Below are 18,562 nucleotides of genomic sequence, written 5' to 3'. Positions count from 1 at the left end.
CTGGAAAACCCCAGTCAGTGTTTAGTCCCCAAAGTGGGACATATTATTTAAAATAAATCCCTATACACATATCAATATTATGTGATGTGGAAACATGAAATGAATAATGTACTGTACAGTGTAATTTATTCAATAAAGGTATATGGAGGCTTGCTGTACATTCGTAAGCCTTGAGTTAAATACAGAAATTGTGTCATCAGACTCGTCTCTCTTAGAAGCAACAGAATATTTACAGAATACACCACCATATGGAACACCATACGGTGGTGCATGAAGAGTCCTTACCTCAGTTGTATGGATCCATGGGGACTTCTTGTGCCTCCTAAACACACAGGAAAATATGTCCATATATATACTAACCCACAAACATGTCTTATTGCTTTTAAAGTAACCTTAGTCATATCTCCATAATAAATATACGCTGCGGGTTACAATATCGGGCATATTGTATATTTTAAAAATACACACAACTCACCTCCCGTGAACTATGGCTGCACTGTGTCATGAACAAGCTTTGGCCATTCCAATTGCAAATGATTTATCATGATGGTTTCATCACTCAAGTAGTCAGAGTGAGTTGTTGGCTGGTGGTGATACTGAACAGAAACAAATCACTTGATTTGCAAGTGCTAAGCATTGTGACTTGGTAATTATCTTGCACTGATGGACATCATCACCAATTTAGCATGATGCAGGTCATTTCCCGTTGCTACACTGAACATGCAGTTGGCTGCCTGTAACAGCAGAAGTTAAGGAGCTGTGGAAGAAGTTGTACAACCTAAACTCTCATTGTACAATTAGCTAAATGCATGATATGTCATGGTTCGACTGTTCTACTATTTTTTTTGATACAGGATTTGCATAAAAATTTACTTGCAATTTGATATTTACTACATTGGCAGTTTCAAGTACCTGTTTCGATGGTTGTTGCTGTTGTTGGCCGTTCACGACCCTCGGCTACCCTAAAGCTCCCTCCATGTTTTTCAGTTTTGAGCTGCTTCTTTCACTTGGTGGATATCCATGCCAGTATCAGCTCTAACAGTATCAGCCATCGTGCTCTTTGGCGGCCAGGTCTTCTTTTGCCACTGATCTGTCCAAGCATTATAGATTTTTCTAGCGACACTGCTCGCATTACATGGCCAAAATACACAAGCCTGAGTCAGGCCATCTTCCGCTTGATGGCAATGCTCTTCAAATTTCCTCCTATAGTATTAGTAATGTCAATTCTTGAATTTTTTAGTTTAATCATTATTTGTTAGTAGTAAGTTATTTATGTGATGCCCTTTGAAGTGTGGCTGCACACACGCTACACTGAATGGACCAGTGTGTGTGAGTATGTTTTTCTGTCGGGCGCACAGAACCCACTGTGCTCTGCTGCTGATAGAGTTCAGGGATCACAATAATTTTTTTATAAACAATAGAACTATATTCTGGCCAGTAACTGTACTTCCTCTGCTAAACTTGGGATGCTTGGAAATTTAGCACTGTGGTATTTCCTTTATGGGTCAGTACCCCTAATAGCCTATTCACACAGGCGTATTTTCTGTCCATATTCAGTCCATATTTTTTATTGCCTAAATACAGACTGAATCTAGACCCATTGGATTAAACGGGTGTAATCAAATATGTGTTTTTTTAATGAAAATTAAAAATTCCTATTTTGTTCATCATTATTTATGGACCAAAATTGCCCATGAAAGTCTACGGGAGTGTAAAAAAACTAAGTGAAAATAGAGACAATGGAAAAAACTGACATCAATTAAGTCTTCTGGCTTTGTTTTTTTTTTGTGCACGTTAAAAACACAGTGAACTTGGATGCAACACAAACATAAAAACTTGCATTTGCACCAAAAATGCACATACAGAGAAAACTGTGTTTTTCATGGACCAAAATTAAATATATCATGTGAATGATGGACAACATCTTACAGAGTTACAGTAAACAGGTGAGGAAAGACTGAACAATACTCCAAACCCTGACAACCTATTGCAATTTAGAAATATCTGCTAAATTTTACATCATGTTCTTAAAATAAAATGTATTCTATACTGTGAGAAACGTATAAACAATATCTGGCAAAACTTGTACATTCATATAGTGAAGGGCCTTAAATAATTTAGCGTTTTTTCACACTATTAGAGGTGCCTCCACTTCCTTACCGCTAGGTCCAACCGCCAAGACCGCCATTAAACTTAGAGCAAGAGTATGCAGGGCTAATTGGCTATTGCTACAGCTCTCTCATAGATCTTCCCTACAAAACACTCCCATTCACAGATTCTGCACGAAATGACAACACAGCCCATTATCTTGACTGCCCAAGAAGAAGATGCCCCTTCAACCTGGTGATCTACAGTGGTATTAGAAATTAGATCCCCACAACTATGAAGTGATTGCTGCATATCCTAACAATATGCCATTGCTGTTTTATGCTGAGAATACCCCTTTAAATGCATATGTGCATGTATGTGTCCGTATCCTCAATATCTGCAATACATGACCCAAGCAACACGTTTTCACTTTATGATTCCCTCTAAAACGTCCATAAATATTCTTTTCTTTTGTGTTATAGAGATATCCCTGAACACTTTTAAAGGCCAAGGTCTCAACAGATTGTGGGATTGTATTTTAGTTCTGATACCACAATAAACGTTATTTAAGCTGTTAGAGCAGGAAGCATTAAGAATCGAAAGGAATCCTTTTAATATCTTTTAGTTGAAGGTTATACCATTGTTTCCTGGTTTTTCAGCATTTTTGTTTTGAAGAACAGAATGTTATAGAAAAAGATGTCAAGGTTTTTTGAGCTTGGAATGCGATCAACACGTGATCATGCTACAATAGCATGTTTTCCATTACAATGTCACGTGTTGTAGGCTGGAATTCAAATGAAGATCTTTTAAGTGTTATGCCTGTCAGTAATATTTTCTACATCTCCACTATATGATAACTAGAGCATTCCATTTCATTAAGCTTATATGACAATATTAGAAAAGAAAGAAAGTTTAATTTTTATTTAAGGTCACCTCATGTGAAGATTAACGTTGTCATACCAATGCTTAATTTAAAATAACTATCTTCTTAATTACATTTGTTAATTACATTTCTAAGTTGAGTGGAAGTATGTTTTTCATATATTGTGGCTCCTAGACTATGTAGATATAGGAAACTTTATTCTATGGAGATGTTTATGAGTGACTTTCTATATCACTGAAATGATAAAATCAACTGTGCTGAAATTATAAAATCACGTCCAAATGATCCTATGTTGTTCTCAATTTTACTTTCTTTTTTAACTTTAGATCTACTTGAAAAACAAAAATTTGTACACAGTGGAGGCCAATAACGCTCGGCAGTTGGTGGAAAGTGCGGCAACCAATATAGAAAAACTTCTAAGAGATCGAAACAAAGCACTTGTGGTGAGTCAGTTGAAAATTTATATTGAGCATTCAAATTCAACAGTCTTGACAGCTTTGACATTTATTATATTTGGATGAAAAAACACGTACAAAACTTCACAGTTTTCTCCCAATGCTTTTCTCTATTTACTTGAGTTCATTTAAACCTTATACTGTAGGTATTCTGTTGGACTGTACAATGTTACCTCGGGTTGCGAGCGCCTCAGTTTGCGAGCTTCTTGACTTGCGAGCAGGCTTTCTCCCGAATTTTTGCTCTGATTTAGGAGCAAAAACTCGGGTTATGAGCCTGCTCGCAAGTCAAAAAGCTTGCAAACTGGCTAGGGGGGGGGGCTAGTAGTCACCTACCGCTTGCATTTGGGTCCCTCGCGATGCTCTGTGGCGCTGCTGCAGGCTGTCATGTCCTCCTCCATGCCAACAGAGCATTTATTTCTGAAAGCGGGGCTTGAATGCCTTGCCTCCAGCAAGCTAATGCTCTGATTGTTTAATCCAGCGCCGTGTCAGCCAATGAAATCCAGCGCTGGGTTGACCAATCACAGCCATTCAATAATGTCTCATTTGGAATACTGTGTCCAAACTGGAGTAAGTTCAGAGAAGAGTTACCAGGATTGTGAGCAGTCTGCAAATCATGTTTTATGAGTAATTGTTAGATGATTTGGGAATGTTTAGCTTGCAAAAAAGAAGGCTTAGCAGAGACTTAATAGCTGCCTACAAATATCTGAAGGGCTGTCACAGTGCACAGGGATCAGCCCTATTCTCATCTTCACAAGGAAAGACTATAAGCAATGGGATGAAACTGAAAGGGAGGAGACACAGATTAGATATTAGAAAACACTTTCTGACAATGAGGGTGATCAATGAGTGGAACAAGTTGCCACGGAAGATGGTGAGTTCTCCTTCAATGGAGGTCTTCAAACAGAGGCTGCATAGACATCTGTCTGGGATTATTTAGTAAATCCTGCACTGAGCAGGGGGTTGGACCCGATGAGCCAGGAGGTCCCTTCCATATCTATCATTCCATGATTCTATGAGTTTGCTCTCTGGTTTTGACCTTTGCCTGTTTCCTGACTATTCTGATTTCTGTGCCCCTGACCTCAGCTGTGCTATCAGACTTCACGGTTTGCCTGCCCTTTGCCTGGATAATGTTATTGAAGTTGTGCTGCCAGGCCTAAGCACTGCTAGTTATATGGACAAGTCTCAGTTCACACTGCATTTTGTTGCTGTCCAGTGTCAGTAGCCACACAGCTGAAACTATCTTTGTGAGTAACAGCTTGAGAACCCCACAACGAAGACCATACCCTGCTTTGAGGAGTCAAAACTGAAAATAGGGGGTTCCCCAAGTGCTGCCTCTACTGACAGCCCAAAGTCAAATCTGTGTGTGTCAAGGCAGATTCACATGTGCCTGCCTAACAGCACTGTTGGTGACAAGTCTTGTGATGTACAAATTAGATCCTGCTACTATCTTTTTCATGATAGCCTTTACAGTACAATTACTATTAATGTACATTAGGGCATAGCTTTACCATTGTAATCAGCAGAACATGTTTACAATGTGTTTTCAATTTTTAGGACCTTATATGGTAAACAGTCTAATTTTGTGCCATTGAATTCCATGAGATAACATTAGTTATCCAAGGTAACCAGGACTGTCTGATAAACACAATGTTGTCTTATACTAAGTGTGCCAGAATGTCACATAAAAGTGTGAGAAATAGAGATGAGCGAGCGCGCTCGGATACAGCAGTTACTTGAGCGAGCATCGCTCTTCTCGAGTAACTGCTTACTGGTCCGAGCATGCTCGGGGATCTCTCCCTCCGCTACCCCCCACCGCCCGCCGTTCACCCCCGCTGCCCCCCCGAGCATGCTCGGACCAGTAGGCAGTTACTCGAGAAGAGCAATGCTTGCTCGAGTAACTGCTGTATCCGAGTGTGCTCGCTCATCTCTAGTGAGAAATGCTGAACATTGCCAAATGCTTTGAATGTCTTGAAGAACAAAGCCTGCAATATGTGTTCTCTGGTAGAACTCACAGAAAGTACATCAGACACTAGAGATGTAGTACATGTTAACCTGACATTTGTAAAAGTTATTTGCATGATATCTTAACCACAAAGTACTACAATGCTGTAAATCGAGTTATCATGATGCGACGGTCATGTTAGGCTGGATTAACAATAACGTATAATCTTCTTTTTGGCTTTCTTTACTTCTGTTCCATTTTTGAAGCAGAGAAATGGAATTAAAATGATATTAAACTCTTCCATTTTTACCGCCATTGATATTATGGGGTTTAAAAAACGGCAATATTTCTATTTGCTTCTGTTTCAATAGGTTTCTGTTTTCTTTTTTAAAGAGGACAAATAGCGCTTCAGATTGTGAATCCACCCCTAATGATTCTGTATGTTTTGTTCATTATTGCTTTACATACTTTCCATGAGGGTTTTTGGTATTTTTAAGGCAAGAATAATATAACCTACGGAGATATTGTTATATCCAAAAATACTGGAAACCCCTGACAGAAATTGTACGGACCCTAGATCTATTTGAAATGAAATCCCTCTTGGCTGTGAGGGCTCCATTATGAATGGAAGCAGTGATTGTCTACTGTAGATTGAATTAACTGCTTATAATGTACTGTTTGCATCAACCAGCAACTCAGCCTCTTTTAGGGTTTTATATATACAAGATTAGGCGTGGAAATATGTATCTATGTAAAAAATCATAAAAATGTCTAGCAACTAGAGCATACTCGATAAGACAAACTACTCGAGTGAGTAATGCCTTATTTGAGTACCTGCCTGCTCGGCTCTAAAGATTCGGGTTCCGGCAGGGGGGAAAGGGGCGCGGCGGGGGAGAGCGGGAAGGAAGGGAGGGGAGATCTCTCTCTCCCTCTCTTCCCCCCGCTCCCCCCTGCCTCACCTGTCACCCGTGCCAGCAACCGAATCTTTAGAGACGAGCAGGTAGGTACTCGAATAAGGCACTACTCGCTCGAGTAGTTTGCCTTATCGAGTATGCTCGCTCATCTCTACTAGCAACGTATCTTTTTTTTTAAGTGGCCAAATCATCATAGCAACTATAATCTGATCTCTTGTTATATAGACATCCATGTACATATTTGATCAGTACATTCAGAGTGAGTGATCAGTGCAGGAGACACGGGAAGAGGAGAAGTGGCTTAAAAAGAAGAAAGAGGATTTATTCTGTAATAAAAAACATTTGAAACTTTCTTATTTTGACTCATCTGTTGCTTTATGAAAAAAGTTGTTAATTTTGAAGTAATTTTTAATTTTTTTTTAATTAATACAGTATGGTTTAATTATCGATTGAAAGGCTGTCCTTGCTTATTGATAGGAATATTGGGCATTTTTGTTGAATATTTAACTTTTTCTCTGCGCAGCTGATTGTGGGTGCATGTATGATAGATCTATATTAAGCAATAAAGATGTTTTTCCATTAGGATAATCTGTGTTATGTTCTGCTAGAGAATGAAGATGTCATTTAGAGATGTTATATGGTCTGTTATCGATTTGAATAAGTGCATGTAGTGCTATATTTTCTATATAGTGCTTGTCTCTTGTGGTTGTTCTAAAAATTCAGTATTGTCAAAATCGGCCATAGAAACTTGAGTATTTCCTGGCATGCTCAGTGATCAGCTGTTGAAAAAATGGTTGGACCTTGGTTATAGTAAAGAGTGGTGTTTAGCCTAGTTTGCTCTTCATTGCAGATAGAGCCCTGATCTGATATTTGAATCACTTATTAACATATTCTTAATTCCTCAAGAGCTGGCTTATTTGGGGCCTCAGGGACCACACAATTTTATTTTCTTGAATCAATGTACTCCAAGAGACATAACTTTTTATCTTGTCATTGTATCTCTATGAGGGCTTATGTTGCAGGAGTTGTATTTTCCAATGACCGCATTTTGGGGTACATGCAATTTATTGGTTAAATTTGTATATTTTTGGGGCAGGGAATGAAAAGCAAAACCCAGCAATTTACTATTGTGCTTTTTTTCCTGGCTATTTTCCTTGCAGAAAAATTGTAAGTTTAGTTTATTCCACAGGTCATTACAATTTTGGCAGTAACAAACATGAACTATAAAAAAAGGAAACTTTAATGAAAATAGGGATTCATTAAGTTATTCGAGGAGGTTTTTTTAATTAAACTAATTTAAAGGGGGATTCCAGTTATACAAAATTAATGTCAAATCAATGATAATCAAAAGTTATTAAGTTTGCAATGTGATTTTGCTTTGGATTTTGTGTCTCAAGCTCTATAAACCATTACCTTCTTTTGGCACTTCAGAAGTATTTATTCACAGGTTGTCATAGATACGACCTGTAGGCATTCCAACACTACAGGTCAAACTTGCTCAGTAGGAACAACCAAGGATGGCTTTTTTCCTCTTCAGCTCTCGGGACATGACTGCTGATCAATAGCAAGGTAGCACTTAGCAGGGACGCACACAGGAAGGGAGAACAGAGTGGGGAATTGTGTGAAATGTAGTTTCAAGCTATATAACAGGGATGCAGATTTATACCCATAGTCAGCTGTGGATAAACATGGCGATAACACCTTTCATGTCTGTGATTTTTGAAATTTCACTTCAAAACCAGAATACCCCTTCAATGTTACCTAACGAACATTGTCTATGTGTACTGCATTTTAAATCTCCCTACTATCACCTCCATTTGCCGTGGTGTCGTGAATGACAAAACTGGACTACTGGAGTTGAACCTGGCTGTCTTCAGTGACGAATCCAGGTCTAGTTTGGGTATTGATGCAAGCGGAGTTCGTGTCTGTAGACCTAGGGCTGAGACCTTAATGCTAACTTTGCAGTGGAGCAGCACACTGCCACCACTGCTATTGTGATGGTCTGGGGGGCCATCACATACAACAGTTGGCCACTCCTAGTAGTGGTACGAGGCACAATGACAGCTCAGTGATATGTTCAGGACATCCTCCGGCCATGTATGTTGCCTCTCATGGTGGCTTCCAAGAGGCATTTTGCAGCAGGATAATGCTTTGCTGCACACAGCAAGAGTATCACAGGAATGCCTCCACACCATTGCCACACTTTCATGGCTGCCCGGTCACCAGATTTATCACCATTAGAACATGTATGGGACCATCTGGAATAACAACTTAAACAGTCTACAAGGTTGCACAATTTAGAGACTCAGTTACAGCAAATGTGGACCAAAGTACCACAGGATACCATATAGAACTTGTATGCCTCCATACCCACCGGTATCACATTTTGCATCCGAGCTGGAGGCTGTCCAACAGGGTACTAGAGCCTCCCTTCAGGTTTTCAGTTATTCACTGTAAATTATCCTTTTACTCTGATATTGTAATCACTTACTTATATCAATGTTGCAATCACACATAGAAAGTTTCATTTGATTCCAACAACCCCTGATTGTATATTTTATGGATGTAATGGTTTTTTTAAAGTATTTTTTTCTTCACAGCTCCTCATACTAGCTGCCTGTATCAATCAGTTTCCTTTCTCTCAGCTGGCTGATGTGAGAGTGAAGGGAGTTAAGTGCCACACAGGGCAGAACCAAAACTTTGCTTGGTTAACAACCACTGTTTTTTAATTACATTTTGTGCTTTACAATAAAAGGGTAAAACAATAAAGACCTACATGTAAAAATATGAGGTTAAAAAGGACAATGCAATAACAAGGTGACCTGCAATTAGATAAACAGCATAACCCGTAATCAACAGACTTATACTCTCGACCTACCAATTGTAAACATGCAAAGTTTGATTCAAGTCAAAGTGCTTAAGTGGGTTACACCTAAACAGAAAATAAGGGAGATGGAATAAGTCCTCCACAGTGCCACCTATTGAAAGGCAGCATTCCTTCAAGTCAAAGTCATACTTTTTATACAAGCCTTGTTACAATGACTGGGAATTAAAAGCAAAGCCAGACCCCATGTACATACAGCTGTTTCCTGGTTATTGCCCTTCATCAGTGTACAGTAGGAGTCTGGCTTTTGCTAGTGAGAGGCCTGGGACGGGGGTCAGAAACACTCTTTTCTCCTTAGGGAGAGCAACTATATACTATAAACTAAGTGAGGAGACTCAAATGGCCACGCACGCTCCTCTGGGTAATATGCAAATAAGGGAGATGGAATAAATTCTCCACAGTGCCACCTATTGAAAGGCAGCATTCCTTCAAGTCAAAGTCAGACTTTTTATACAAGCCTTGTTACAATGACTGGGAATTAAAAGCAAAGCCAGACCCCACGTACATACAGCTGTTTCCGGGTTATTGCCCTTCATCAGTGTACAGTAGGAGTCTGGCTTTTGCTAGTGAGAGGCCTGGGACAGGGGTTAGAAACACTCTTTTCTCCTTAGGGAGAGCAACTATATACTATAAACTAAGTGAGGAGACTCAAATGGCCACGCACGCTCCTCTGGGTAATATGCAAATAAGGGAGATGAAATAAATCCTCCACAGTGCCACCTATTGAAAGGCAGCATTCCTTCAAGTCTAAACAGAGACATGGCCAAGACCAAGGAGGTGGGACGTGAAAAAGAAAAAAAAAAACAGAAAAAAATGCCAGTGGTAGAGTGAATGGGAGGAGAAACCTTCTCTTGCTGGAGTTAAAGCAGAGCAAAGTAGTTCAGAAGTGCAAAACTAAAACTCCCATAAAGGGAGAATAAAGGTCTGCTATGTTGAAGGGGAGGACATAATCTACCCTCCCACTGCTCTACAAATTCAGCAGTCTCTTAACCTCAGAGAAGTCTGAAGAGATTTTCTTCCAAGAATGAGCAATGGCCTGCTTCATACCAAGAAAGTAAAAGAAAACCAGTTTCTGAGAGTTTGGGGATATGTTAGTAGTTTTCTTGTTTAAAGGGCCTCCCACGGATCCTTCTGTATATTACACCCCATTACTGGATAAATAAGAAAATAAACTCTAATCCGAGGACAGGTCCACCACATGTGTAACATTTTAAAGCAAACTTTATAGCGATCAAGATGATTGACTATCATGGTGCTCGCCTGCCCAGAAACAGACACTACTGTGTCATTTATCACTGGACAGATGCTAGGGAAGAGGTCATCTTTGAGATCATAATGACAAGCCTGTGCAAGGGAACGTTCTCCTGATTTGAAGTAGGACCTTAGATTTATGTGCCTGCTGAATGGAGTATGTGCTGATGTGATATAAATCTAAGTATTGTTGGCGTCTAGGGGGTTAACAGAATATCCTAGCAGTACAAGATGATAGAAATTGAAGATTTTATGGTAAATTGTGCCTTGCTTTGTCATTTTTTTTTTTTTGCTTATTAATGGAATAAGTAATAAAACACGTCATGGCCATTTCTCTTTGTTTCACTACACCATTATATCTTTGAATGTGTTTCAGACAATTTATTCTGTAAGTGCCTTGAATATTAAGTAGACTGCTATTATAATAATGTTTTCAGTAGGATTTAAAACAAAATCACAGTTTGGCTGCAATCAACAATTACATTAAAAAACAATACTTTTAATAGGAAGATGTAAAGAAAAATATTATTCCGCCACGCTCAACAAGGCTGACGTCTGCCCTTTTCTCGGCATGGGATGCTTACAGCTGGTATTGTACTGAAGCAATGCTCTATCATGATTGCCTGAGTGCTACTTGTATTGGTCAGCTGACAATAGAGAAGCCTAATGTACTAGGTGGTAATTCAAGAGCAGCGGCTCAATGCAACTTGTGATGGATTTCCTGCATTAATGCTTCATTAAGTAAGTACACTGTGATTCTTGTAGTAAATTTAGTTCAACCATTGTACAACAGATCATGGGTGAGAGTCAGAGGAAAATTAGAATCTGGCCCAGAGCCAAACTATTTGTTTTTTCTCAAATGAGAGAATGTGACTTGTAAGCGGCAAGGGGTTGTTAAGTCATTGCTGACCTTCTTTTGCATCAGGTTTGAAGCCTGTTAGCAGTAATGTGAAATAGCACATTTTCCGGCTGCTGAATTTAATAGGACTGTACAGCTCTGTATGTTAATGTTGCAACCCAAAAGAGCACAATTTATGAATGATAGCATCCCCGGTGACTTCGCCACATCTATATATTTTTTATTTATTTTTAATACTAGATATACACTGAACCTTTGTGACATCTATGCGAAATAAAATTGCAAAGTCTACAACGTTGGGGTTAATAAGAGCGTTGAATCCTTCATCAACACTAAGCATGATTATTACTAAAATAATTATTTCGCTGATGCAAAATGACCTTTTTTGCAAGTGAAACAGCATCAGGAAAAATTCCGTACCCCGTTGGCTGTGTTTACGACTGCTGTTTGCAGCTCTTCCCCGAAGATACTAAATAATGGGCAGAATGTGATGCACAAAACACACAAACCAATTCTACTCTGGACTATTATGTAAATAATATATCAAATAAAATTCTTCCTTTCTGCCATTTTTCCAAGGGTGGCAAAGTCAAAACCTGGGCAGAGTTTTATGAATTTATTTTGCTACATGTTTCTGCATACATTTACATAATCTAATCTGCAAATATAATTCTTTATTTTTTTTCAGTGCTGATAAAATGTTAATAATCCAAATGGGTATTCTAGGGTTATATAAACAGGTTAAAATAGCTGAGATGTATAGTGTGAATTGTGCAGGACTCCAATTTGACACTGCTGACAAAAATAAAGCATCATTCACCCATTCACATAGTTGGTGCTGCTTGGATGAAAGCTCTAAAACTGACCTTCCAAACAGTTCTAGCTAAGTGAACAGAACAAAAGGAACTAACGAAAGGTAGATGAATTATTCATTGTTTTATGGAATCAGAATATACTCACTTGATAAAGGGTCTGCATGGCTGATACAGTGCCATTATTGTAATTATACTTGTGCTATGTCTTGAAATGGAAAAAAGTGGGAATTAATTCATCATTTCCTAGTGTTTTAGTCAGCCCAATGTAAAGGGTACCTACTGTTCCCAGCAGCAGCATTGATCTAGAGCATTTTTCTAATATACTTTGGCTAAAATTAAGTGCATCATAGTTCTATCTGCTATGTAAGGAAAATGTTTCCACATCATTTACACTGATGCCTGTTGCTAAAAAAAAGTGTCAGAGTATGCTTCAGCTAATTGGGTTTTCCCACAAGTAACATTTACCACCGATCCATGGGATAGATGATAAATGTAGATCAGTGATTGCCTGACCACCGACTGATCACTGAGCTTGAGACCTCCATCCATCACCAATTCTTCCTTCTATGAAGGGCTAAATTAGGGAAGGATTTAATGGAATGATGGCCTGTAATTCGATCTGTTAGGTGAAGAACAATTACTGGGGCAAACTATGTTTATCTGCACTCCCTACATAATCCATTGGCCGTATCTACTGTCCATAGACAAGACAGCTAGAAGAATAAAAATAAAAGAGGAAATTTATTATATTAATAATAGCATTTTCCGTGGCATGTCATGCAACTAATATGTGAAGAGAGACGCCCCTCTTCATATATAAGACGCACCTCTGCACTTCCATGTGCCTACACTGAAATGTATGCCAAATCCACCCTGATGTATGTTTCTGGTATAATTTACACCAGTTTGTGGTGTACATTATAAATAAATGTGTTTGTCTGGGTGACTACGCCCTCTCCTGACAAACCCCACCCACTTTCCCAAAAGTTTTGCGGGCAGCACAAAAAAAAAAAAAGTTGCAATTTTTTGCGCAAATCTCCCAAAATACTTATGACGTAACATCTTTGTGACGTGCAGCGTGTAGAGATGAGTGAACCTACTCGTTTCTAGTAATTACTCGATCGAGCACCGCGATTTCCGAGTACTTTCGTACTCGGGTGAAAAGATTCGGGGGGAGGCGTGGCGGAGCGGGGGTAGCAGCGGGGAACAGGGGAGAGCCCTCTCTCTCTCCCTCTCCCCCCCACTCCCCACTGCAACCCCCCACTCACCCACGGCGCCCCCCGAATCTTTTCACCCGAGTACGGAAGTACTCGAAAATCGCGGTGCTCGGGCGAAAAAGGGGCGTGGCCGAGTAGGTTCGCTCATCTCTAGTAGCGTGTCCTTTAAGAGAATCTGACATCTTTCCTGACTTGTCAGTTTTCATAGATACTTGGATTTTCCATGCAATAACAATTCTGCAGCATCTTTTGTTATTCCCCCTAGAAATACATGAATAAATTGACTATTGTTATCAGTCAGAGATGTGTCACCTACGCAGTTTGACACTGTCCAGTTAGTCTGACTATACCAGAGTGTAAGAGCACATTCCTTTGATAGGGGAAATAGTAACACCCAGTTGTTAGTTTATGAATAAATGTACAGGAGGAATAACAGAGCACAAGCACAATGTAAAGTTATAAGAAAAGATGCTCCAGAATTGTTACTTTACTTTATGGGGAATATAAGTATTCATCAAAATAGACATGGCATGGGAACTGACAAGACCCCTTTAAGAATGAAATCTACAGCATTTAGCTAATACAATTGTCAGCTTTGAACAGTTGAAGGTCAATTTGCAAATAACACATTTACTACTGTGCAATAAGCCATTACTGTTACCTTGTGAATTGACATTTTAGCTTTTGTGAAGTTTTATCACTAGACACTGAGTGTTAGAACTGACATAAAGCTGGTATCGGGATCTAGTTATTTTATCTTATGAATTGTATTTTCTACATTTTTTTGTTGCTACTGTATATAATTTATGCACACAGCCTACATTAAGGAGTTTTGCATAACTGTGTCTTTTGATGTGTGATGCATAATAAAAGTGTTTGATGATTCAACCAGGAGCTTGCATTTGGGAACATCAGAGATTTATTTATTTCCTGTAACATGAATGAGCTTCTGTGTTAAAAACAATCATCCGGGAAAGTTCTGAACATACACACAGTGGGTGTTAATATATCTGTGTGCAGTACAAAAGATGGTACAGATGTAGCAATTGTTAACATAACCGGAGCATCATGATACCTCTGTTTACAACATTGTAGTACATTCGGGTTGAGTTATTACAATACTTTAAAGGTCAAATTAATGTTCACTACATTTGTACATTATATTTTTGTAGTAAAGTATATGAAACCAGATCTGAGGTTCCAGACTTCCAATAAAACATAGCTTTTATCTTATTATATTATAAAAGGCCAATTTCGGTTTCACAGAACCTTTAGTAAGCCAAGACAGAGTTTCTCCTATCGTTGTTTTGGCTTGATAAAGGCTTTGTGAAGAATAACAGCTACATTTTATTGGAGTTCTGGTGCATTGGGACTTGTTACATATATGGAGTAAGTGGCTGGGTGGAAGGCCACACTACATTGAGCATGAAGGAGGTGCAGGAGACCCACTTCAATCTTCTAAAAAGTATATATACAGTACTATATGAGTTGTCAAAATAGGGTTATGTACAGTTAATATAGTACATTAGATAAATCACACATATTTAAAGCATTCCTATCGTTCATGAAGAGCTCATAGGCCCTAGGCAGCTTAGATTGTTATTAGATGTAGTTCAGTTCATGGTGTGTGTGTGTGTGTAGCCTGCATATTTTGGGACTTCTCTTATGATCTGCATCATTTCTTCAAATGTTTTTCTCTCTTTCTGATGTGGTGTTGAGGATTCTGCTTGGACATCTGAGCCAATCAAATTTCTCCCTCCTTCTTCCTCTCTTCTAACACAGTTGACTGAAGAAGTAAATAGCTTCCTCATCCCAAACCCACTTCCTCATCTTCCATACTGTGTTTTCTGTTAGGGCTCACTCACATGAACATGTTTTGGCTGCATAATATGCAGTGCTAAAAGCCTATTGATTTACATTGGGCCATCCAGACTTGCGTTTTTTGCGCATTTGTAAAATAACACTGCATGTCCATTATGGTCTAATGGAGCATAAAATATGCAGTGAAAACACATGGTACCTGCAACATAAATGCGCTCATGAGAGTGAGCTGTAAATTGTATAACCATAAGAGGATTGCTTTGGTGACTGAGGAAGCTTCTGAACAGAGACTCTGTAGGCACATAAAGGTGGACTGTTGGCTTTTGGATTGTAACAAAGATATTAGTTTCCACAAATAAGAAAAAAGATATTTAATAATGTATTATATATTACCATTAGAGATGAGCAAGCATACTCACTAAGGCCTCGGTCACACAGGCGATTTTTCCCGCGATTTGCGCATGCGCATGCGATCTGCGATCTTTTAGAACCATTGCTTTGCAATGGTATTGGACACATGGGCGCTGTCATTCAATAGCTGAGAGCTGCCCCTGATTGGTCGCTGCGCTGAGCCAATCAGAGGCAGCACTCACTCACCCATTCATGAATTCATGAATGGGTGAGTGAGAGCTGCCTCTGATTGGTGAGGGCTGTGACCAATCAGAGGCAGCCCATTCAGTAGGCGGGGATTTTAAATCCCCGCCTGCTGAATACTACTCAGAGCAGTTCAGGAGAACTGCCGGCCAGCCGCGGCTGAACTCCGTCTGCAGGGACAAGGTGAGTATAGATTTTTTTATTATTTTTACACATTTTTGGATGATTTTCAGGGAAGGGCTTATATTTTTAAGCCCTTCCCGAAAATTCATCCCGCGCTCGCCGGCAGCCCATTGCTTACAATGGAGCCGGCTGTATTGCCGGCTCCATTGAATTGCAATGGGTTGGACAGTGCTCCTGTGATCGGCCCGTTTCAAAGAAAACACGGCTAGGAGCAGATTTTTCCGGCGATTTTTCGGCCCCGGTCACGTGATTTGCGGATGCTCATCCATCATGCAATCCGTACATCGCGGCAAAAAACGCCCGTCTGACCGAGGCCTAAGGCAAACTACTCGAGCGAGTAGTGCCTTATACGAGTACCTGCCCGCTCATCTCTAAAGATTCGGGTGCCGGTAGGGGATGGTGATGTCATTGCTCTGCCCCCTAGTGACACCATTGAAGGTCCTACAACATATATAAAGCACAGTATCTGACCGACAGAAGAACAACACAGTTAGGGCTCTTGGAAGGGGAGGACAAAAATAACAAAATCAGAATACAACTAAGCCATTATTGTCTTAGAAAACACAACTCAGCGGTCCTGAGAACACATTCACCTACCTCCACCACAGAGTTCTGGTGGGCTAAAGGACCTGTGATGATGTTATTGCTGTGGGAGTAGCAAAGCTGTGTGTGTGATGTGTGGGAATCAAGCTGCTGTGTGTGTGATGTGTGGGGATCATAATGCATGTACCATATAGCGAGGCTGTGTGGCGCATTGCGCCACCAGAAACCCTGGTACTTTAATTTCCTACAACTCAGCAGTCCTTCTGGCAGGACACACTGGCCTACCACCACCACAGAGATTCGGTGGGGTAAAGGGCCTGTGGTGATGTCACTGCTGTGGGAGGAGCCAAGCTGTGTTTGTCTTTTGTGGTAATCAAGCTACTATGAGTGTGTGTGTCACCAGAAACACTGCTACTATAATTTCCTAATAATTACTAGTGTACAGATATTACACACATCCTTTATCTAATTGGCTGTATGACCACTATAATAAATTATTCTAGTATGGTTTAATACCTTAGCTATTGGTCTATTTTGGCCATTAATGACCAAGCTATTTTTTTTCCCCATTTTTCACTGATGTATTCCAAGAGCCATAGACATTTGATTTTATTTTCTTCAGCACAGCCGTAAAAGGGCTTATTTTTTGTGGGGGGAGTTGTATATTTTGATGGCAACATTTTAGGGTACATATAATCTATTGTATAACTTTTAATATTTTGTTTTGGGAATTGGAAAAAAAAGCAGTTCCTCTAGGCCAATACGCTATGGCAATATCAAATTTTTATAGTTCTTTTTTATTATTTTTTTTCTACTTTTGCACAATAAAAGCACTTGAAAGAAAGTTCTTTGTTTTTTCTGTTGAAGAGCCGTAATGTTTTTTTTAGTTTTTTGTTACTTAAGCTGTGTAAAGGCTTGTTTTTGCAGGTAGAATTGTAATTTCTATGTTTTTATGTTCTGGTGAACATGTATCTTTTTGATTCTGATTCTGGGGTACCTATGGCTATTTGATACATTGTGTCCATTTTTTGAAAGCAGGTAAACAAAAAACAACAATTTGGGAATTTTTTTATCTTTATTTTAATAGGACTCCCCATCATGTGAGGATTGGGCATGCGCGTAACAGTGGGAGCCCGCTTCCACTGCTGCCACTTGGACATCATTTTTGCTATTGACTGTGGCATCTAAGGCGTTAAACAGCCTTAGATGCCACATGCCACAGGTTTCTGTAATCTTGGTTGCCAGAGCAGGAGCTTGGCTAACGGTAGACAGGCAAGCACCTGCAGTACTATATCTGCATCACCATTAAAAGGCATATTGCCAGGGTTATGGCCCTCTAGTGACATAAGGCATATTGGTGGTCACTTAATTATTAAATAACAGAATTTGGATAATAATATTCTATCAGGGGAATGCTGTTTATACATTCTTAAACTAACAGGATTTTACAATTTTATGCAAATTTAATGTAATCATTATATAGTGAATATTTTTAGATTCTCTAATTGGTGTTTCAGCTTCTCATTATTTATTAAGATCTTTACTTCCTAATAGTCTTCGTTCTGGGGGTCATTTTTAAAATGTATTAGCTTAGATTGTAGAATGTTCAGTTTACAAAGTATTGCTTTGACTGGATTTTGTGGGATGTATTTGTAAAACGTTTTATATGTGCAGAAAGTTTTTCCCGTTAAAGGTCTAGTCTATACTAGACATATCAAATCTCCAAAAATGGATCAATTCGCATGGTAAGAAATTGAAACATAAAGTTTAATAAATAGACCTTTCTATTATACAATGTTCATGCTTTATTTACACTTGACAACTCTCTAACATTCTTTAAATTTGCAGTAAATTAAAGCTTTTATTAAGTAGGGTAGTTACAAATCAAATCCAGACTTAAGAGTTATTGAGAGTAATGTATAGTGTTTTGTGAACTTCATTTTGGATGTCTCAGAGAATGTCTCATCTGTGTGACCTATTCATAAAAATGTCTCAAGATGTTTCAGTAATATGTCACACCTGAGACCACTTACAAAAGCTATTTGCCGTCTTACATTTTTTTTTTACACTGGTGTGCCTTGTAAATGTCTCTAAAACGCTTTAGAAATACATC

General features: G+C 39.2%; 1 protein-coding gene across 1 annotated transcript in view; it reads left to right on the top strand.

The window, feature by feature from the left end:
• Positions 1-18,562, top strand: part of CACNA2D1 (calcium voltage-gated channel auxiliary subunit alpha2delta 1) — a 640,389-nt gene that overhangs the window by 117,156 nt on the left and 504,671 nt on the right. Inside the window, exon 3 of the mRNA XM_066592011.1 lies at positions 3,298-3,414. Coding sequence (XP_066448108.1) covers positions 3,298-3,414 — 117 coding nt within the window. The remainder of the gene's footprint in view (positions 1-3,297; positions 3,415-18,562) is intronic.

Source organism: Eleutherodactylus coqui, chromosome 2, assembly GCF_035609145.1.
Source record: "Eleutherodactylus coqui strain aEleCoq1 chromosome 2, aEleCoq1.hap1, whole genome shotgun sequence".
Classification (NCBI taxonomy): domain Eukaryota; kingdom Metazoa; phylum Chordata; class Amphibia; order Anura; family Eleutherodactylidae; genus Eleutherodactylus; species Eleutherodactylus coqui.
Note: the sequence above shows the minus strand (reverse complement) of the source record. Positions and strands in the feature narration are given on the sequence as shown.